Here is a 24004-nt window from a genome sequence, read left to right on the forward strand (position 1 = left end):
ATGCAATAACTGGAGCTAGGCACTTTGTGAATACCCTGGGTGCAGTAGATAAGCCAATGGGCAGTGCAGAGAACTGATAATCGTGTAGCCTGCTTTGAAGTGCAGGTATCTTCTGCAAGATTCCAGAACCACCAAATACAGTACAAAAGATTTTCAAATGACAGAGGGGCATTGTTATCTCCTGGAAGGCTGAATGCCGAGGCGCTAGAGAGGTTTTGTGCTTTTATTAAAGGTTATATTACTGGCTCTGTCATACCTTCGTTGAAGGTTGTGCGTCAGGGCCGGCAACTCGGCACGTAAAAATCTACTGCCAATCTTTAGCGGACCAGAGTTTCACTGTGGCGACCCCTAATCGGGAAAAGCCGAAAGACACAACATATTACTGGCTCTGTCATTTGAAAATTTTCTGCAAGATTCCCTGACTGGGATGTGCAGGTATGCTTCTTTTAAATCTAGTGTTGCCAACCAGGCATCTTTGCCTAGCATAGGAAGTAATTGAAGAGTCAGCATCTTGAATTTTGGAATCCAAATTTTGGAATCCAAAAAGCTGTTTAGAGTAGACAGGTCCAGGACAGGACACCATGAATTGTCTTTTCTGGGTACCAGGAAAAGCCTCAAGCAGAAACAGTGTCCCTTTTCCTCTTCTGGTACCAGCTGAATAGCCGCCCCCCCCATGCTTAAGAGAGAAAGTACTTGTTTTTGGGCCTCTGCCCACTGATTTTGGGGTAGGTTCAGCCACCCGTTTGGTGTTGGCAATGTGTGGAAGTGAAATCTGTATCCCTGGAATACTATATTTAAAACCCATTTGTCATGGGTAATGAGTTCCCAGTTCTTTGCATGAAGAGCAATCTTTCCCCCCAAAGGTGCAGTCAGTTGATAAGTGCTTGGAAATTTTAAAAGGAAGTCATTGAGATAATTTACCATGGGGGGAGTCTTATTACTCGCAGATTTGGAAGTGGAGACCCCCCATTGCTTAGTCCTGTGTGTCCCCTGGGACTGAAACCTGGGGTGTTTGCTGTGTCTGGGTTTGGCTTGAGAAGACCTGGAAGGGGCTGGAAAGGTCCAGTTCTTAGAGGGCCAGTGACTACTAAATCTAGGAGGCTGAATTTGTAAGAAATCTTTAACAGTTTGCATAGATTTAGCTTTATCTTCCATTTTTTAAGAACTTCCTCAGCCTTGTTACCAAACAGGCGGTCCTGATTTAGGTTCATATGTTCGTACTAGGCTATCTGCCCTAGGGCATTTATAAGCCTAGCCAGTGTGTGTGTGGCTTTCACCACCCCTTGGGATGAGAATACTATGCCCATTTAGGGTTTAGTTTACTGTGCCTCTGTCTAGTAGTGACACAGAGATGACCCCGGGGTAAACCTACGATCTCCCATCCACTCGTCAAGATTTCTCTTGAAGAGAGCTAGTGAGGGGCTCTGCCTAACATGGACTGGGATTCTGTTCCAGAGTGTAGGGAGCCTCTGGGTTACGAATCTGTCCCTCCAGCACGCCCTATTTATTTCTGTGTTGAGGTTCAAATCTCTTGCTCTCGTGGTTCTGATGGGATTTGGATTTTCTGAGGTGGAGCATGTCCATTACTTCCGGTTTGGACATGGCCTTGTACGTCAGGCATAGATCACCTCTGAGTAGGCGGTATGCGACTGAATAGAGCTGGAGTTTCTTCAGCCGGGCAGCATATGACATATGTTTGAGACCCTTTATCCTCTTGGTGAGGAACTTTTGGGGTCTTTCCAACTGCTGCAGGTGTTGGGTAAGATACATCCCAAATGGGGCATTGTACTCAACCATGGGCCTGATAAGAGAAGAGTACAGGGGCACAATGACCTCTCCTGATCTGGATGTGAATCCCTTCATAATAAGGTGGGCAATATAGAAGGTCTTCCTAACCAACTTGGCAATGTGAGTGACAAATGAGAGGTTACTGTCAACTTGGGTCCCTAGGTCCCTGACTACCTCTTCCATACCTAATGGATTACCACCTATGTGGTAATTTGGGGGTACCTTGTTTTTCCCAAAGGGTATGACTACACATTTTTTGGCGTTCAGTTTAAGGCCATGGGTCTGGCACCAATTATCCGTTTCTATGAGGCCTCTCTGAAGGATGCTTGGGTCCACTGGAGTATCAATTATGGCGCCCAGTTTGCAGTCATCTGCGAACTTTGTCAGCCACAATCCTCTTATGTTTGCTTGCACCTCGGAAAAATAAATGCCGAATAAGAGGGGTCCCAGGACTGAGCCCTGTGGGACACCGCTTGTGACTGGCTTAGAGTCTGACATGGCTCCAGCAATTCTGACCTTGTGGGTTCTGTCCTTGAGCCAGTTTGCAACCCATCTTGTGACATATGGGTTTACATTTAAGCTGGTGAGTTTGTCTATGATGCCCGAGTGGGGTATTGTGTCGAAGGCTTTTGCAAGGTGAAGGTAGGCTGTGTGAACTGCCTTACCCTCATCAATGGCCTTAGTGACTGTTTCAAAAAAGTCGACCAAGTTCAAAAGGCAGGATCTGCCCTTGACAAAGTCAAACTGGGTAGGATCCAATGTCTGTAGGTCCCCAATGTCTTTGTTTATGAGTTCCATAATGATCCTTTCCATAGCTTTGCAGACCAGGCTCGTCAAGCTTATGGGGCGGTAATTTCCAGGGTCCGTAGAAGCACCGCCTTTGTGGAGTGGGACCACTGTTGCTGTACGCCACTCTTTGGGTACGTAACCTGTAGTAAGGCTAAGATTAAACAGCAGCCTTATGTGCGGATTTAGTTCCTCTTGGAGTTCATGTAGCACGCAGCCCGGGACACCGTCCGGTCCAATTGATGCTGTGTTTTTAGCTTTGGAGAAGGCGGCACTCACCTGGGCATCTGAGATGTTAGGGAGGCTACACTCTGCTGGGATAGATATTTCTCCTTTTGGGGGGGGGGGGCAGAGAAATTTGCAATGAACCTGTCTGCCAGAATGTTGGCAATGTCTGTGGGTTCAGTGTATTTTGTGTCATTTTGGACCAACTCTGAGCATATCTGGGAGTTTCCACCCAGGTTTCTAACATAGCTAAAGAAGGCCTTGTGATTGTCTTTTGTGCCTTTTGCGATTTTTCTCTCAAAGTTGGCCTTGGATGATTTTATGAGTGATCGTAGTTTTTTGCTAGTACTGATCAGAGATGCCTTCCCCTTTAGGGATTTTGCTCTGTCATTTAGTAGCTTCCTCCTCCTGTTGTAAAGTTTGTTAATGGCTGGGGTCCACCAGACAGGGCGCCTGCCTTTGGGGGAATGGGTCTTGGTTTTATTAGGGATTGCATGATCCATGCATTCTTGAAGGCGCCCGTAGAAGGCATTTATAAAGGATTCAGCAGTGTGGGTTGTGGTTTCCTTTTGAAGGATACCACTTCAGTCTTAAGAAGTGTGAAGTCGGCTTTTGAAAAGTTCTTCACTGTGGTCTTTTGTGCAGGGGGTGGGGGCGGGATATGGATTTCCAGTGAGATTAATTTATGGTCTGATCTCACCAATGAGGGGTATACTTCCGGTGTGGAGCATTTTGTCCCCATGTTTGTGATGATCAGGTCTAGTATATGATCTCCTCTTGTGGGAGTGGTGACTAGTTGTTCCATCGCATTTGAGTTTATGAATTCTAGGAACCTTTGGGCTAGGGTGTTGGGGCTTGAGTAATGTTCCCAGTCTATGTTTGGGTAGTTGAAGTCTCCCAATATGATGGTATTTGGTGAGACATTCATACTCTCCAGTGTCTTCAGGAAGGCCGAGTGGGGTTCCTGAGTTTGAGAGGGTGGTCTGTAGCATGCTACAACCTGTAGGGCAGTTTTGCCTATGGTTAGTTGGCACCTGGATGGTCTCCGATGCTTCGTGCGTTGCCACTAACCTGGAGGTGTGGGTATCTGATGAATATGGATACTCCCCCTCCTTTTGTGGTTCGGTCCAAGTTTTGGGGCCGGAAAGCATGACATGAGGTAAAATCTGGTAGTGCTGGGGTGCTCTTAGGAGCCTTGAACCAGGTTTCAGTCACTGCACAGACATCGATGTTCTCCATACTGAGGGAGCATCCAACAATTTACCTTAAATATGATCAGGCAAAGATTTCTCCTTAAGCCAAGCATGCCTTCTGAGCACAGACCCAAGTAACAGTGGCCCTTGCAAGAGGCCTCTAATGAATCAAAACCACACTGCAAAGTATGTTTTCCAACTTGTTCAGCAGAATGCATTAAATCTTGTAATTCTTTATTTTCCACACAGTCAGGAATCAACATCATTTTCTGTTTAGGCAATCCAATAACATGTTGCTGTTAACATATGAAACTGGCAGTTTAAAGCCCTAATGGCCAAAGTTGCAGAAGTGTAAACCTTCTTACCCCATCTATCCAGCGCCCTGGAGTCTCTATCAGAAGGGGTAGGATTTTTAGCAGTAGAAACCTTAATGCCATTGGGCCCCTGTGAAATAGTCCCTGGATCCGCAATAGGATTTTTAAAAGGAACTTGTGTGACTCAAGGACCCCATAGTATCTGTCTGGTTTTCTGGGAGCAGGAGGCAAGGAATCAGGGGCCAAACTAGATTCCGAAAAAGCATCAACAATATCTAGTACAGGAGGAATAGCTAAAGGCCTATGCTGTGGTAGGAGTAAAAAATCACTAAGCCTCTTTTTAGAATCAGAAAAATCCTGGCTTTCCCAGTGAAAATGCTCCCTTCGAGTACGTAAGGTTTCCCAAAAAGAAAAATCCTTTGGAGGGGAAGCAGAGGGAATGGAGTCCTCTACATCAGAATCCTCATAAGTAGATAAGGGCAAATCCAGATCATCAGAAGAATCACAAAAAACAGAATCCTGGTCAGAAGATTCATAAACCAGTTCAATCCTAGGCCTCTTAGAAAGGGGGGGGCGGGGTTTGGCTACCCCTGATTAGCGTTATTAGATCTTCAGCCATTCTTTTAATTTTTTTTTTAGGCACAGAGGCCTGGGCTTCGGTTTTTTAGGCATGGTTCGAGATTTAGGCCTAAGAGAAGAAGGAGGTGTCGGTTTAATATGCAAGTCCGTAGGCCTGAATACACCCTAAGAAGCTGGTGCCTGCACAGCAGCTCCGGACCCATCCAAGGTACAGACATCCGCGGGTTCCATAGTTGAAGCATCTCGCGGTATACTGGACTCCGAATTGGTCTCAGCAGAGGCCTGCGAATCAGAAGTAGCGGGTATCAGGGTCTGCGAAAGCACCTCACTGAGTACCGGAGAACTGGCGACTGGCTTAGGAGAAGCGTCGTCGGCAGTTTTGGACCTTAGCAGCCTGTCTCTGTCTTTATCTTTGCGTTTTTTCAGAATCCCGGTAGTCGGATGGCTAACCGATGACATCTCTGCATAACTAAACCGAGAACCAAAATATTTAGAGGTGAAATATATACCGACGATGGGATAGTGCGCTGATTAAACAAAGCACAAAACCGACAGCAAGGTATGTCGTGGTCAGGGCCTAGGCAAGGAATACAGTACGAATGAAAATCTTTATGAGATATTTGCTTTCCACAAGTAATGCAATTATTAACTTTTACTGACATCAGTAAGGAGCAAGAAAAAGTTTTCCCAACGGGGTACTTGGCTTTAGTTGAAGACTTCAGTTCTGAAACTCAAAAACGAAAATATCAGGAGTCGGCCGACTGGCACTTGCGAACTGCTTCTGCTTCGGGCACTGCACGGCAAGAAAGATTGATGTAATGGCGTAGTCTGCATGTTTTATATCCCTGATGACCTGACGTCATATAAGAAAGGGCAGCAACCGATGCAGGACCCAAGACTTTGTTAATCAGGCCGACTGAGGGCTACCTGCAAGCAGATAACCCAAATGTAATGACTGCAACAGTGAAACATGAAGAAAATCTCGGTAATTTTAGACAGAATTGAAGACGCGAAAGAAGTCGGTTTGTGTCGAATATCGGTAGTGCGAAGAACTTCCTCAGAAGCCAGTGCCTGAACAGTGGCTCTGGACCCATCCAAAGTAGAGACATCCACAGGATCCTTAGTGAAAGAAGAGTCTCGCGGTATACCGGACTCTCAACGGGACTCAGTAGCGGCCTGCGAATCCATCGAAGCAGGCATCAGGGGCTGCGAAAACACCTCACTGAGTACCGGTGAACTGGTGATTAGCTTAACGGAAACGTCATCAGCAGTTTTTGACCTGTGCTGTCTGTCTCTGTCTTTATCCTTACGTTTTTTCAGAAGATCGGTAGTCAGATGGCTTACCAAAGCCATTTCAGAATACGGAGATCAAGAACGAAAGCATTTTAGCGATAAGGGCCCGATGACGAATAGTTCGGGCGTTGAACAAAGCACAAAACTGACAGCGAGGTAAGTCGTGGTCTGGTCCTCAACAGGTGACGCAGTAAGAATGGAAATCTCGGTGTGGTATTTGCTTTCCACAGGCAAGGCAATTGTTAACTTTTTCTGACATCAGTTAGAGCAAGAGAAAAGGATCCCCAATGGGGTACTTAGCTTTAGAAGATTTCAGGATGATTCAATTCGGAAACGAAAACTCAGGTAGCGGCCGACCGGCACTCATGCGAACTGCTTCTGCTTTGGGCTCCTCTGCAAGAAAGACTGATGTAATGGCGTTGGCTGCCTGTTTTTATACCTCTGACGACCTGACGTCAGTCCTGGAGTGACAGCAATGGACGCAGAACTACCAAGTCTCTGATATTCGGGCAGACTGAGGGCTACCTGCAGGCAGATAACCCAAGTGTGATGACTGCAACAGTGAAACACGAAGAACATATGCAGAGGCAAACCCTGCCCTAGCCTTAGAAAATTGAGGTAGGTGGTAATGCTTGGTAAAGGTATGGACAGAAGTCCAGGTGGGAACTCCTCTGAGGAATGCTGTGGAAGTGGAGGCTGCCCTAGTGGAATGGGTTCAAACAGACTTTGGGGTGGGGGGCTTCAGAAATGGATACAGTGTGATATCCATTTGGAAACTGTATGTTTGGAAATGGGCTTCCCCACTGCCCCTGGGGTAAAGCTGACAACTAGTTGGTCCATTTTCCTGAGGGGTTTAGTACAGTCCAGATAGTATCTGAGCTGTCCGTGCACATCTAGCGAGTGCAGAATTCTTTCCACCTTGTTTTGAGGGTTAGGAAAGAAGGTGGGTAAGCTGTATGGCTTGGTCGACAGTTACATTAGATACCATTTTGGGCATAAAGAAGGTATTAGCCCTCAGGTAGACCCTGTCTATATGGAAGATGAAGGGCTCAGTGGCCATCAGTGCCTGAAGTTCTGAAACCCTTCTGGCTAAGGTGATAGCTAGAAGAAAAGCAGTCTTCCAGGAGAGGTATCTTAGTTCTACTGAAGCAGCAGGTTCGAAGGATGGTAAAGTAAGTTTTTCCAAAACATAACTCAGGTCCCAGGCTGACGTGGATGGCCTTCTGGTAGGTCTGATATTATAAGCCCCTCTGAGGAATTGCTTAATCAAAGGATGGGAGAATCAAAATGAGCTGAAATGGCTGAGGCGTGGCTTTTAATAGAGGAGAAGGAGAGGCCACTATTAAGTAGCACCCCTAGGTAGACCAAGATAAGAGGGATGGAAGGTTGTGAAGTATTGCCTCCTCTGGACTGGCTCCATGAGCAGAATCTTTTCCATTTTCCTGCACAAGATTTTCTGGTGCTGGGCCTTCTGGCCTCTGTGATAATGTCTAGGACCCATTTGCTTAACAGGGGCCCCTTGTTTGCCTTGGGAGTATTAGCCATGCTGATGTTTGAGAGTCTGTAAGTCTGGGTGCAGCATCCCTCCCCCCACCTGAGTTAAGAGGTTTGAGATCAGGGGAAGCTGCCTGGGAGGCTGTAAGGTCAGGCTGCTCAGCGCAATAAGGGGTACCAATGCTGTCTGGGCCAATTTGGAGCAATGAGGATGTCCTTTGGTCCCTCCTCTCTTATTTTGATCAGAGGAATAAGAGGTGGAGGAGGGAATGTGTATACAGAGTGTTCTGGGGAAGGTCAAGGCATCCACCTTCCACGCTAGGTGGTGGTACTCCCTAGTACAGAATTTTTTCAGCTGATGGTTGAGATGCAAAGCAGAGAGATTCACCTATGGGGTCCCCCACACCAGAGTGATTTGTAAAAAGATTTTTCTGTGTAGCAGCCACTCGTGGGGGTCCAGCAAGTTTCTGCTTAAGTAGTCTGCCAGGGTTGTTGTTGATTCCTGGCAGGTATTGGGCTATCAGGTGTAGTCCCCATGGAAGAAGCTGTCAGCCAGAGGTTCATGGCTAGCCTGCACAGAGGGTAAAATTGGGTCCCTCCCTGTTTCTTGACGTACCACATTACTGTGGTGGTGTCTGTTTTGATAAGGAGAACCCCTGGCTTAAGATGGGGTTTGAAGGATGTCAGAGCCTTTTGTACTGCCATCATTTACTTCTGGTTGATGTGTAAGGGAAGGTGCTGGGCATCCCAAAGCCCTTGGATGCACCTACCTTCTAGGTGAGTGCCCCAAGCTATATCTGAGGAGTCAATGGTAATGGTCTGCCCAGTTAGGCGGAGGGTGAAGAAAAGACACTTGTTCTGGGCACAGGCTCCTGCCCACCAGAGAAACTTGGCCCTTATACAGGGGATCAGAGGTAGAGAGGTCTGTAGAGGTGAGAGTGCTGACACCAAAGGTTCTGTAGGTACCACTGAAGTTTTCTCATGTGAAGCCTGGCCAAAGGAATTAGAAGGATGCAAGACGTCATGTACCCCAAAGCTTGTAGAAACTTCCTCGCAGTGAGCTGACATCTGGAAGCCAGCTGTGTAAAGTAGAGAGGCAGGAAGCTCTGCTTTTCTGGGGAGAGGAAGGCCATTTGAGATGCTGTGTCCAGCAGTGCTCCCAAAAAATGATCTTCCTGGAGGGTGTTTCCCTTGATTTCTTCTTGTTGATGGTATACCCTAAGGAGGTTAGGAGGATTTTGACAAAGAGGAGGTCCCTGAGGAGCTTTTCTTTGTAAACTGCCTGAATGAGGCAGTCGTCCAGATAAGGGTAAACGTGTGTATTTTTCTGTCTGCAAAAGGCTATGGCTGTGGCTAAGCATTTGGCAAATACCCTGGGTGCAGTAGATAAGCCAAAAGGTAGCACAGAGAACTGAAAGTGTTGTAAGCCTGCTCTGAAGCAAAGGAATTTCCTGCAGGAGTCCCTTATGGTGATGTGGAGGTAGGCATCTTTTAGACCTAGGGTAACTAACCATGCATTTTTGGTCAGCATGGGCAGCAGCTGCTGCAAGGTTAGCATCTTGAATTTGGGGACCACCAGGAAGGTGCTCAGAATGGATAAATCCAGGATGGGGCACCAAGTGCCCTCTTTTCTGGGAACAACGAATAGTCTGGAATAAAAACCTTTGCCTGTTTGATCTGAGAGGGCAGGTTCTACTGCTCCTTGGGAAATGAGTTTGGACTTGTTTCCATGCCTCTGCCCACTGATTTGAAGGCAAGTCTGGATACCCTCTTAGAATTGAGAGTTTGTTGAAGAAGAATTTGTACCCCTGAAAAATGATCTTTAAGACGCATTGGTCCTTTGTTACAGAAAGCCAGTTTTCTTTGCAGAGGGAGAGCCTTCCTCCTAGATTTGGTGAGTGAAAAGAGGGGAGAGGGGGGAGAGGGAGCCATTGAGAGTTTTTGCCATAGAGGAATGGCTTAGAACTCCCTGCCTTTGGAGTGGAAGAGGTCCACTGTTTGGTTCTCTGCTGTCCCTGGGATAGGAGTCTGGGTGGTCTATCCCTGTGGGGCTTACCTTGCCCCTCTCTGCTAGGTGCAGGAAAGGACCAGTGTTTTTAGGGAAAAGACCAGTGTTTTTAGGGAAAATTCCTGCTGAACCTAGGAGTTGCACCTGAAGGAAATATTTTACTGTTTGCATAGATTTTGCTTTGTCTTCCATCTTTTCAAGCACCTCTTCTGTGTTTGCTCCAAATAAGCTGTCCTTATCCAAGGGTGTATCCAGTAACTTAGATTTGACATGATCAAAGAGAGGTTGTTCCTTCAACCATGCATGTCTCCTAATGACGGATCCTGACACTGCTGCCTTGCTTGAGGCTTATAGGACGTCATATCCACCGAGTGGTTAGCCACTTGACTAGTAGAGTGCAGTAAATCTGCTAACTCTTTCAAAATGGCACAGTCAGGAAAGGTTGAAATCTTTTGCTTTAATAGTTCCAAAGTGTGTTGTTGATATTTTAACATGTGGAACTGACAGTTGAGTTCACTGATAGCTAAGGTTGCAGAGGTGTATAGTTTTTTTTTACCCCATCTGTCCAGAGCTCGGGAGTCCTTGTCAGAGGGAATAGGATTCTTTGCGGAACTATCCTTAGCTCCTTTTAGTCCCTGTGTAATGACCTCCGGGTCTGCAGCAGGATTTCTGTACAGGTATTTGTGAGAATTTGGTACTCTGTAATACCAGTCAGGTTTTCTGGGGCCAAGTGGGAGGACGTCAAGAACTAAGCTGGACTCATGGAAGATTATCAACCACCTCTAAGATTGGAGGGATGGCCAAGGGTCTGTGCTGGGGCAGATCTAGAAACTCTGAGTCTTTTCTTAGACTGAGGGAAGACTTGGGATTCCCAATGGAGATGTTCCCTGAGGGTGTGAAGGGTTTCCCCAGAGGAAAGATCTTCTGGTGAGGAGCCAGAAAGAATGGATTCTTGTTGTTCCTCTTCAAAATCTAAATAATCAGACTCCAAAGAATCCTGTTCTGTCAGTGTTTCAGGAGAAGAGTCTCTTTTCCTTTTAGAAGATTTGGCCCGACTACCCCTGATAAGAGTGATAAGGTCCTCTGCCATTTTAAACATTTGAGCTTGGAGTGGTGGAACAGGAGTAAAATGGTGGCTAGAGGCAGGCCTAAGAGTATCCATCGGTCTGAGAGAAATGGTAGTCAGAGAAGACGCAGTTTTTTTTGTCTAGAATCGGTAGTGCGAAAGACCTCCTCGGAAGCCTTTACCTGCTTGCAGCGCCAGAGACAACCACTGGCTTGGAAGACTAAGAAGATTTCTGTGGCATACCGGACTCCGACAGGGTATCAGTAGTGGCCTGTGAAGGTACAGAATTGGGCATCAGGGGCTGCGAAGGCACCTCACTGAATTCCGAAGAACTGATGCCCTGCTTAGCGGTAGAGTCGTTGGAAAGCTTAGCCTTGTGTGGTCTGTCTCTATCTTTAGCCTTACATTTTTTCAAAATGTCTACGGGTGTTGGTTGACGGATGGCATTTCGGAATGCGAAGACGAAAGACGAAAATACCTAGCTACAAAAAGAGCTCTACGACGAGTGGTTCTCGCATTAAAAAGAGGGCACAGAACCAGCAACGAGGGACATTGTGGTCTGGGCCTAAATAAGTGACGCAGTTTGAATGGAAGTCTTGGTGTGGTATTTCCTTTCCACAGGTGAGACAAGAAAAAAGGATCCCCAACGGGGTACTTAGCTTTAGATGTTTTCAGCTGTAATTCAATCTCTGGTAGCGACCAACTGGAACACTTGCGAACTGCTTTTGCTACGGGCTCCATGGCAAGAAAGACTGATGTAATGGCATCAGCTGTCTTCCTTTATAGCACTAACGATCTGACGTCTGACAGCAGCCAATGCAGAAAAACATTGACTGGTATTCGGGCTTGCCGAGTGCTACCACAGCAGGGATAACCCACAGGTGATGACTGCAACAGTGAAACACAAAGACCATCAGGAGGTGAAAGCAAGTTACATGCAGAGATTAACTAGACTCATAGCAACAGTGCACAGCTAATCACACTAACACATTTAAACACACTGTACATAACTCACTATGTAAATACTAATACATATTAAAACTATAACAACACACACAATTACCAAATAAAACCAAATGAATAAAGGCAGCAAGAGTACCGGCAAGTCAACCAGCTTGAAATGTTTCAATGAGTTTCATACCTGCATCTCTGCATATATTTGATACCCAATAAATGTCCTCCCATACCATTCATTACATATTTGGGCAGTACTTTAATAAAAAGCTTTATAACTTTTCATTAAGCCACTGTCCAGATAAACTTACTGCATCCCCAGGACATTACTGTGGGGATAGCATGTGATCATCCACAGACTTTAATAGATCCGTCATTATGTACGCATTGTGGTGTGTCCATTCAAGTCTCGGGGCATATCCCCATACGATCCTTATGCTGATATAGCCGAAATAAAAGGTCGCTGATAACTCTCATCTATACACATGTAGAAAAATAGATCTTTCACAAAGAACTTTAACAAAAATGGAGGTAACGAAAACTAAATGACAGAGGGCAAATGCTTTACAGCAGTGTACGTGCTACATGCTGAAGTGCATAAAGGTACATTTTGACTGCTGAATTTGTTAAGTGGGGTAATGCACTGATTAGAACTGATCAATTTCAGCCTCGACTCAGGATGTAAACATCAGCGCTCACACAGATTAACAGTACAATTACATCACAAAGGGTACACAAACATTAACAGTTACACTAACAGGAACAATGGGAATACAATTAAAATACAAAACTAGTAGAATGTACAGTGTACACATGCCATTTAGGGGGTAACCTTCAGATAAAGTGAAATTCTCACAGATAGATGAAGAGTACAGAGTGTGAGACAGAGTGTGTGTGAGAGAGAGAGAGACAGAGTGTGTGTGAGAGAGAGACAGAGTGTGTGAGAGAGAGAGAGTGTGTGAGAGAGAGAGACAGAGTGTGTGAGAGAGAGACAGAGTGTGTGAGAGAGAGAGACAGAGTGTGTGAGAGAGAGAGAGACAGAGTGTGTGAGAGAGAGAGAGACAGAGTGTGTGAGAGAGAGAGACAGAGTGTGTGAGAGAGACAGAGTGTGTGAGAGAGAGACAGAGTGTGTGAGATTGAGACAGAGTGTGTGAGAGAGAGACAGAGTGTGAGAGAGTGTGTGTGTGAAAGGCAGAGTGTATGTAAGAGTGTGTGTGTGTGAGAGAGTATGTAGAAGATCAAGTAGAGAGGCTATTTGTCACCACCACAGACAAACGGAGGTTTTCAAGCTTAAAAAAATCAAGTTAGATCGATACTACTTTTAAGATACTTTTAATAATAATAATAAAAAGAAGCATCTAAGCACTTTTGCCCATACCATTCAGGACTTCATCAGAAATGAAAAGTGCTTCACTACAAAACATTTATAAAGACCAATCCATCATCCAATTGCATATAAAAAGAAGTAATTAAGTAGCCAAACAATACAATCAAAATTAAAGTCAGACAATCCCTTTCCAAACATTTCCTATTATAAAAGCTTAAAAGTTAGAAAAATCTAACAAAACAATTTTTTTAAAAACAATTCTAGGAAACCAATCTCCCTAAAAATACATGTAGGGCTAAAAGCATTCCCTATAACTTGGCTGCATGTAATTTTAAAACAGGCCGTTTAGAGACATGGTCATTAAAACCAGGGTAGCTAATCACAATCACCTTAAATTGCCAAAGCAGCTCCTTATATTCCAGCCTGTTCTCCAAGTCATCACCTCTCGGGTTTATCTCTACTACCTCAAATACAGCAAATCTGAATTCATTACTTTTTTAGTCTGTGTTTATAAAGAACATAGTGTTTTTAACTTTAATATTATAAACTGCTTCTATATTCTTTTTCTTGGCAGCCTCTCTGTCTTACCTGCGTAGAAAAAGAATCACATTTTGTGCACATAGCTAAGTAGACCACTTTGCTACTACAATTACCTTTTTTAAAATTCATCTTGGTTTTATTAAATTTCCCAATGTCACCGGTTCCCCTACATAAATTTATTTACATTGGGTACTATATTCACATTTAGTTGTGTTTCTCTTTTTCCAGAACTCAAATTTGACACTAGTTTATTAACCTCAAAGATATTCTTCAAATTCCGACCTGTTTTAATTACAAAGTTAGGTTCTACCCTTACTACCATTGAGAAATATCAGGGTTAAACTTCAGAATATTCCAGTTTATTAATAATGTCCTTTACATTCCTTGAACCATTGTTGAACTCTACTACTATCGTCCTATTTGATCTTTTATTCTTAATATTATTGGGATCAACTATATTAGCCCTACTGTCTCTCTTCAACCAGATTCCTAAAAGGAGTACTTTTTACCCCACTCATTTGCCACCTCAAGGACATTATTTTCACAAGTTCAGAGGGGTACCCCCTTGTCAATAAACATCTTTTGCAATTTTTCTAATTCCTGCCAAACTTCATCTTTCATAGATGTCATCCTTGCAATCCTGATGCAGTGACCTTTAATTAGACTTTCTTTTGTGTGTAAAAGGACGTGCACTAATGTAGGGGAGGTAAGAGTTACTAAAAGTAGGTTTTCTGAAAACTTTAGATGTGAAACCCTGGTCACTAATTTCAACTGTACTGTCCAAATGGTCAACCAACCTTTTATTATGGACAAAGGTAAATTTAGGAAGTTATATTATTGAGGTAGACCACAAATTGGTCAATATTTTCTTTTGACCCTTCCCATAAGATAAAGATATCATCCAAAAACTTTATTGCATAGAAAGAAATGTGTTGGGAAATCTGACTGAAAAACTGTTTTCACAAAATAACACCAAGTTAGCATAAATGGGTACACATGTTGCCATTCCCTTAATTTGTTTAAACAGTTCTCCCTCAAAAAATATATAGTTGTGCTCGAATACTAACCTAGTTAGCTCAGTAATAAGGTTTAATTTGTTCGTTGCTCAACTTCTCAAATTTAACTAAGCTGTCATGAAACCAGTTCAAACCTTTCTCCAAAGGTACGGAAGAAGAAAAGTCGACATCATCAGTGGTTAAAAAATTAACTGAAGGAGATACCAAATTGGGTATAATCTCCCAAAAAAGTTCCAAGAGACTAAGTATGTGTGTGTCCATATAGATGATTCGAATAATATTAAGAATTAAATACTAGCTAGGGCGATGGTAGTTTGGTTCAACAACGCTTCTAGTAATGTAAAGGACATTACTAATAAAACCTGGAATATTCTGAAGTTTAACCCTGACATTTTAACAGCAGTGGGGTTAAAACCTAAATCTGCATTCAAAACAGGTCAGAAGTTAACTTTTAAGCTTTTGGAAAAGGGAATGTTTGAGAAGGGGGGGGTGGGAGGTTGGCATAACGGTTAAGGTGTTTACATTACAGACACAAGGTATAGGGTTTGATTCTAACATGGGGTAATTGGCTAGGCTTAAAATGGCCCACAAGGGCAGTTAGTCTAGTACCAAACTATGAACCTATAAATAATTGTTTATAAAACATGCTGGAGGGATAGGTTCCTGACCCAGAGACTTCCCAAACTCTGGAATAGACTGCCCATACATGTCAAGCAGAGCGCCTCTTTGGCCCTCTTCAAAAGGAACCTTGATGATTGGATGGGAGATAGGAAATTTAACCCAGGGATCACATCAGTCACCCTGCTAGACAGGGCTCCAGGGAAGTAAATATTGTGGGAAGAAATAGCCAAGGAATTGTTATGGCTAGGCTTGTATAGGCCCTAGGGCCAATGGCCTAGTACCAACCTATGAACCTATGACATTAATTTGGATTGTATTTTTGGCTAACTTTCTCTCTTTCTTTCGGCTTTTCCCGGTTAGGGGTCGCCACAGCAGAACTCTGGTCCGCTAATGATTGGCAGTAGATTTTTACGTTGCCAAGGTGCCAGCTCAACGCCCAACCTTCAACGAAGGCACGCTCATTCACGCATGTCTTCCAAACACTACTCAATTTAAATATGTAATTGGACAATGTGATTTTGCAAATGCTTTGTAGTGAAGCACTTGTCATTTCTGATGAAGTCCTGAATGCTATGGAAGAGCACTTAGATGCTTCATTTTTATTATTATTATTATTATTATTATTAAGTGTCTTAAAAGTAGTACCGATCTAAATTTGATTTTTAAGCTGAAAATCTCCATTTGCCTTATGTACTGTCAACTTCATGGTTATTGGTTCTATTTGAGTGACTCTTTTTTGTGGTTCTACAGATATTTGATCAGACTGGTTCCAATTCCATTTGGGTTGTGCTTTTACATATTTCTGTAGCAGTGCATGGAATGGAATGTACAAAGGGGTATTTTAATTGTATGGGTGTGAGGGAGGGATTCCCACAGCATTAAGCCAGGTGTTAAACAAACGGTCTGAGGTATGCAGTTTAGACTGATGAGTTGTCAGCAGTAAACCTGAATGATTGTGGCTTCCAAAGATGTAGTATAAAGCTTGCCTTAATAGTTCAGAAGTTAGGCTGGGCTGAGTACGTTCATGGAGACCTTTGAACAATTGTAAGCCAAGGAGTAGAACTCTTAGTTTTACTGGAAGCCATCTACCGGTTTCTAAAATTGTGCAGAAGTGTTCATATCTAGCAGACTTGAGTGATGAACATTTTTTAGAAGGACTGCATGGCTGTTGAATTTTATACAGATGCAGAGACCAGTGGAAGACAGTATTCAAGTTGTCAGAGTAAGATATCTTTTAACTGTGGCTGATCTGCAGGTGCAGGAGAGAAAGGGGACAGTTTTTGTGCCTAAGAAAGGAGGGAGATGATATTTTTTTACATCAGTCTGTCCCTATGAATACTGAGAGTGAGGTATGGGTTTAACCAGACTCGGATACTAAAAAAACAGGGATCATTTTCTAGTATGGTACTATTATGATCATGGATTATTAGCGGGTTACAGGCTCTACTGAGCTTCTGTCTGGTCCCAAATAACATATGTTTTGACTCTGATTAGTTAAGTATGAGGTTTTTATTTGTGATTCACTGAACAGGTTCATACGTTGGTACTAGGCTATCAGTCCTAGGGCCTATACAAGCCTAGCCACAACAATTCCCTGGCTATTTCTTCCCACAGTATTTACTTCCCTGGACCCCTGTCTAGCAGGAGGACTGACGTGATCCCCGGGGTGAATTTCGTATCTCCCTTCCAGTCATCAAGGTTTCTTTTGAAGAGGGCCAAATAACAGCAGATGTCTCACTTGAGGTCATACTGCGATGTGCTGAGAGAACGCTGACTGGTAAAGTACCACATCACTGGCAAACAGTTAAGACAAAGAGAAGGAAGGTCAAGGGGAAGTTTGGCAATGCAGATAAAAACAGGAGGTGGGCAATTATAAATCCTTGTGGGACACCTTTAAGTAAACGGGAGGTGGAGTACTTGAAGTTGATCGTGAAGTTTCAGTTACAGAGGTAGCTGTGGAACCAGGAGATGGCATCCATACTTATTCCCTCACCAATATGATGGTTTAACAGAGAGGAGTGATTGACTATATCAAAAGCTCTAGTTAGGTAAATGAAAATTGCTACTGAGAGCATACCTTTGTCCATGGCCATGAGATTATCATATGTAAAGGACCAGAGAGTGGCTGAAGTACTATGGCAGGACCACGGAAACCATGCAGTTTTGTGAAAGAAACTGATAACTGATGTACTGCAAGAGCTGGACATAGATGACTTTTGCAATACTTTGTATAAGGTGGGGGGGATAGAGATGAGACAGTGGTGGGAAGGAATTACTGGATTCTTTTGCTTGGTTAACGGTTTAACAGTTGCTGTTTTCCAAATCTTGGGCACTGTATTGTCTGAAAGACAGACTGTAAACATGTTGGAATGGATTCACTATGTAACACAGCAGTAGTAAATGAACCATGAATGAGTTTGTCTGTGCCTACAGGGTTACAAAGTTGGATTTAAGAGTGGGGACAGTGTACCATACTTTACGGACAAAAATACTGTCTAGGCACAGGCTGAACAGCTGTAGGAGCAGGTCCACTAGGGTGTGTTTTGTACTGCTTAATTAGACAACTGGGTACATTATTTGACATTCTATAGGCTTTGAAATTTTTTTTTTTTGAGGGGTGAAATTTGCACTGAATTTGTTCACTAATATTTTGGCTACATCTACTGATGTGAGTAGGTACTGCCATTTTGGACAAGTTATAAGCAATGGCTGGGTGTTTTTTCTTAGTTTTTCAATGTTAAGGGATGGTGTTTATGAGAAATACAGATACTTTTCCAGAGCTACCCAAAGGACTGAAGGAAAGACGGGCACTAATCCCTGGTATCGAGGGACTGCTGTCATTGCACTGAAACCACACAGATAAAAATATGTTGGAGTTGCAGGAGGGCCTCCGGTTCAGGCATCTTTCTGTTTAGGCCTCTAGCAGTAAGTTGTGTCACCATGATATTGTCCAGTTTTGGGCTTTAGTTTGCTATGTTGGAATGTCCAGTAGGCAGAGACTTCCTAAAAAGAAACATTATGGGGATAGCAAAGACTTTAGTCAGGATGTGAAAAGCTTAATACGAGAAGTGTAATCTATCTCTGGCAATATAGGAAGTCTCAGCTATTTTTCCATCCCAGGCCATCGCATACTGGATTCTCTTAGACTAACGCCAACAAAAACTTACCCAATTGTTAAAGCCAATTATCTTGTCTAGACTAGGGTTACCATACTTGGTTATATGAAAAAGAGGATGAAAAAATATGTGCTGGTATTATACCAGCACATACTTTTTCAACCTCTTAGGGTTGCCAAATTCTTGATTGGCCGGGTCGGGACAGAAGGTCTTTCACACTAGGTGAAGCCCAAAAAAAAAAAAAAAAAAAGAGACAAGTAGCTCCATGTTTGGCGATTTCTGATTGGCCAGTACGCTGGTATACGAGCCAATCAAAAACTTGCACAGCGGACGCTCTCCTGATCAATGCGGATCATCAAGCAGTTCCGCATAGAACAGAGCTCAGTCTTTTGATTTTTTTGATTGGCTTGTATACCTGTATATTAGCCAATCAAAAACTTGCACAGAGGACCCTCTTCTGTTCAATGCGGAACATCAAGCAGTTCTGCATTGAACAGAGCTCCGTTTTTCAATTTTTTGATTGGATGGTATACCGGCCAATCACAAAAAAAGCAGAGGCTGTTTTGCCGGGACTGTAACCGGCAGTGTGGGACTCAGGATCGGACTGCTGATCCCGGGACAATCCCGCTGAAATAGGGATGCCTGATTTTTGAAAATTCTGCAATCAAATCGCAGAATTTTCAAAAACTGCCCGGACAGGAGCCCAAAAAGAGGATGTGTCCGGGGAAACCCGGACGTATGGTAACATTTAGTCTAGACATCATTCCTGAAATCAAGATACTACTCAAGACCAGTGTACTTCCCACTTCTAACATGTACAAAGTCCCTTTAAAAATGGTGTTAAAAAATTAATCATGACAATTTGTTTAGTGAATGAAATGTGACATGGAGAAAGTGCATGATGTCACAGAGTATGCAAACATATAAGGTGAACCTCTACAGGTGTACTTAGAATTACAAAACATTAGGGAAAAATCTATGTCAATCCGTTTGGGACAATATAACTTAGACAAAACTTATACTTTTTAAAATAATTCTATGAAAAATGAAGGCTTAGTTTGCATTAATTAGCTCATTTTCACAGTCACATGATTCACATTACCTCCAGACATCACTGTTCCATCTGCCAATGTCTGTCACAAGCCTTAAACAGCAAGTCTTATGCAAAAGAATATCTATACTCTGCCCAGCTTACACACAATGAGAGATTCACAAATAGTCATGCAAGTTATAAACAGGGTCACTTCAAAACTGCAACCATGACTTTTCATCTTGCTATCAGCATAAAATGTGCATTTTTCTTTTTGTTTTTAATAACTTATTGCATTACATTTTTACCTAAAACTGCCACAACGATATTATATATTAAGGTGAACATAATGAAGCATTTTAGCAGTATATTAAAGTACATGATAAAGAAAACAACAGCAATGCAGTTCTCAATCGATTTATTCCAAGCATGGTTTCATCATTCCAAACCATGTGCAAGAGTTCTTGATTACATGAATCTTGAGTTACAAAAACACATCAAAACACTTTTCAGGAATGAAAATTAAAATGATTTTCCTCTATTTATACATATGGATCACTAAGTCTAGGGCTGCAATGCATTTTTCCCACAAATCAGTCCTTGCGTTTTTTTAGTAGAAACCTTTATAAACTTTTCATTAAAACCACATACCAAGCAGACTTATTTTTTTCTACTTTGATGTTACCTTGGGGTAGCATACAGTTCAATAACCAACTTTAATTGGGCACCTTCACACGTGTCAACATTTGTAATTAAGACTGGCCACCAAGAAAAACTAAGAGATTACACTTAAGTCAATGGATGCAACACTGATGTTTCTTGCACTGATGCCACTGAGTTCACTGCTCTTACTTAGTAATGTCCATGTTCACTGGTGGTTGAAAAGTTAATGTTCAGCAATTTTAGCACCACCTGCTGTGTTGCACAGATGCATTTTAAAAACAATGGAAAATCATTAAGTAAAAGGTGTGAAAGGATGCATCCAGATGAAGGTTGTCCACCTGCTCAAGGGGAAACCTTCTCAACTACATCATCTGCTACAGGCACAAAAGATGTGCCTGCCACCTTAATCAAAAAAGCATCTCAGACACCAGACAGTGTCCAATATGAAAAGGGCACTAACATAGCATTCTATAGTGTCACAAGTCTTCCCAGAGTCATGCCGGACTTTAAGCTTTTTTTAATGAAAACTTAAGCATAAGAAAAAAGGAGTTTTGACAGGTAAGATGTTTAGCTGAGGGTCTTGAGCTCCAAGATAGCAAAGAAGTGAAATTTTCTTGCCAGGTCTCCCCTAACTGCATCCTTCATGAGAGGAAAAGGAATGCTGAAGGCCCAAACAAGAACATGGAAGTCAGGCTTTGGAAACTTGGATAAAAAAATTAAGGTAGTTTGCTGCTGCTAAAATCTCATATTCAAGCTTTAGGAAATATTGTATACACTGCAACATCACCGTGAATTCTGTAAAGATATACAGTAATGGGATTCATGCCTTTAGACTGAACATTTTGAATGTCTAGTGCCATAACACTGACAGTCAAAACCACCCCCCCCCCACCCCACAAAAAAAAAAAAAAAAAAAAAAAAACTTCCAATTGTATATACTAACTCCAAGACTGCAGTACAGAGGAGAAAGGGCAAATTCCTTGATCACCTGCTTTATCGTGGTCTCCTACAACTGGCTTCCCATTCACTAAAACACTGCAGCATTTTTAATTTTGCCATTTTGAGTGCTGGTGTTGTGACATTCTATATTTAAAATAGAAATACATGCATCCATATCACCATGAATTTTAACATGAGTTATCCAATCAAACTGTAAAAAAACAACAATCCTGACACTGCAACAGATCAAACCTATTTCACATGGTGTATTTTCACACTAGACAAACATTTCTAGGAACTGCATCAAGCATTTACAAGTGAACACCATCACCTCAAAGACTTGGTCACTTACAGATATACTCCTGTGATCACTCTAACTGCCAAATGATAGCAAAACAGGCCACCTCCACTAAATGATTTAACTCAGTTCAATATATGCAAGTATTACATACAAACTAAGTCGGTAGTTCTTTAAGGTTCCACAAGTTGCTGCCAACTGTGGCTTACAGCAGTCAGTACATAAAACATCTCAATACTAGATATGCACTCAGACTTGAAATCTCAAACAGTGACTGGTCAAATACAGGAGACGATAACTATCCACTTCCAATTTCCTGCAATAAAAAAAAAAAAAAAAAAAACACATTTTCTCCTAAATGCTGACATCTGACCAGTCAAGCATCTGCATTAACATATTGCTACTGATCAGCTGACAATTGTTTTAAGTGACCATGGACAGATGAGCTTGAAAAACGTAAGAACTCTGTCCAGCTTCCAGTTAAAGTTTTGGCAATAACAATTTGCAATAAACATTAGAGCATTCAAAATAATGCATTTGTTTATTTTGCTAGTTTACTACATATAACAAATAAAAAATAAATAAATCAATGTCTGTAATTAAGAGTTGTCACCAAGAAAACCTGAGAGATTACACTTAAGTCTTTTCTGTGTTACCAAAAGCAACAATAATTGAAATAATTTAAAAACTGTAATTTGCTTGCAATTTTAACAAGAAAAATGCTTCAAGATCTTTACGTCTTCTGACACCATAAAGCATTTTCAATCTTCACTTTAATTTCAGTTCAGTCAGATTATGCACTTGCTCAGAACGCCTTCACCCTGCCTTCCACCCTGTTTTTTTTTTAAATTCTAAGAACCTGCAGAAACCTCCCCACTTGCCTACTATTGTCTTCAGACATAAGAAAATCCAGCAACAATTGTTCTGAAAATATCCTATCTCATTAGCAAGATTATCTTAAAACAGCCTGAGGAAGCAGTTGTGCCTTTTAGTTATTCATAACAGTCCAACATTTATTTTCTTAAGTCATGTGCTGACAAGGTCACAATAAAAGGAAACTGAATAGTAGTAAAGAGCTGCATAGTATGTACCAAGGTTCCCATTTTGTCCAATTATACAGAACAATTATCCATATTACAGGTGTTGCAGACATTACTGTACAAATGACCTTCAAAGTCCATGAACTGTAACCTCAACCACACACACACACAAAAATAAAGTTGGAAGGGATTAGATCAATCAACAATAAAGCCAAGCACAACACTGGTAAAGTGCTACAGAGTGAAAACTTGCAGCTAAACAAAAGCATTTTAAACTAGCTGTCAAGCCCGTGGGTGTAAACAGTGCAAAGGTATATACAATGAATTGAAAAATAAGGTCAAAATCAATAGAGAGGGTTTGCACAAAAGTTCATAAAATAAAATACCCAACAAAAGAGCTGCATTTGGAAAGCTGTTACAACAGTGTCAATCAATAAATTAAAGCCTACCTGTAATTTCTATTTCCTTCCGATCTGTAGGGTCGTACAAAGCTGAGATTGCAGAAGAGATGCTTTTCTGTAAGTCCTGGTTCTTACTTACAGAGTCCTCCTCATCAGATGAGAAGGATGGCAGTGTCTCCAAATTGCGCTTCAGCTCCTCATCCAGTCGTTTGCAAGGACTCGTACAGCTCATTACTGCCAGGCTATCACTGTCCGTGCCCTCTAGGCTACTAGCGAGCATCTGAGATGCCATGCCAAAGGATGACTGAGAGGAGTTCTGTGATGAGGAAGGCCTTGTTTTAGAAGGGCTTGTAGCTGAAGGCAGCTGCTGTCTCTTCCCTGACTTGAGAAAGTCCAAAAAAGAAGCCATAAAACCAGACTTCATTTCTGGCTGCTTTTCTTCAACCTCCTTGATCTTTTGCTTGATCTTCTCGCGTGTTTGAGTACTGTCCAGGGTATTTTCGGACTGCGGTGGCTCTTCCGGCTGTATCTGCGCAGGCTGGTTTCCTTTGGGCAACTGCAGTTTGATCTACAAGTTGGAAAAATATATAAAGTTATCGCACACCAATGACCAAGGCAAATCACTTTTTCCCCATACCTCTACATCTGCTCAGGAACGTCCATGCAACAAGTCATTGTACTTACCCTCAACATCTAATCTCCCTTGTGTGAAAAATACAGTCTCACCTAAACGGCACTAGCTGAAACAGCTTCAGAGAATAGCATTTTACCAAATCAGTGCAGCACAGTGGCACCTACAAAAGTTATTTTTTGTAAGGGGAGGTAAAAGCCTCCTGCACCCCACACCCTCAACACTGCCACACTGAGATTTCACAACCTCAGAGGAAGAAATGCCCTCTTTCCTTATCAAACCTTTGAGACTGTATGATGTAAGAGTGGCAAAACATAAAGAGGGGGTAGAATCCTGAAAAGTACAAAGGGGACTAGCCCCCTGACAAAAATACATTTTTATTTTAATGTTGAATGACCATTTTTGAAAAATGTTTCAAGACTGTTGTTCTTTGTAGGGTTGCTTAGAAACATCACTTAAGATTTACCTTTTTATTAAGACATGTCACTGCTTCTATGAGTACTTCACTTGAAACAACAGCTAAGTAATATATTTTGTCTGTTTTTTTCTATTTCCTAGGACTGCTCTAACAGGTACAGTGACCAGGTGTTTAACTTGGTCAATAACTGATTGCACTAGGTCTATCCGTTATCAGCAACATTTGCACAACAAGTTTAAGTCCAGAACAAGATCCTCTTTCAAG

General features: G+C 42.4%; 1 protein-coding gene across 2 annotated transcripts in view; it reads right to left on the reverse strand.

The window, feature by feature from the left end:
* LOC122811051 (proline-rich protein 12-like) overlaps positions 1–24004 on the reverse strand; it is a 1358252-nt gene that overhangs the window by 580301 nt on the left and 753947 nt on the right. For both annotated transcript variants that reach the window (XM_044082594.1, XM_044082593.1), the window contains exon 5: positions 22740–23259. In XM_044082594.1, the coding sequence (XP_043938529.1) occupies positions 22740–23259 (520 nt within the window). The remainder of the gene's footprint in view (positions 1–22739; positions 23260–24004) is intronic.

This window comes from Protopterus annectens, chromosome 9.part0, assembly GCF_019279795.1.
Source record: "Protopterus annectens isolate FY-2018-M chromosome 9.part0, PAN1.0, whole genome shotgun sequence".
NCBI lineage: Eukaryota > Metazoa > Chordata > Ceratodontiformes > Protopteridae > Protopterus > Protopterus annectens.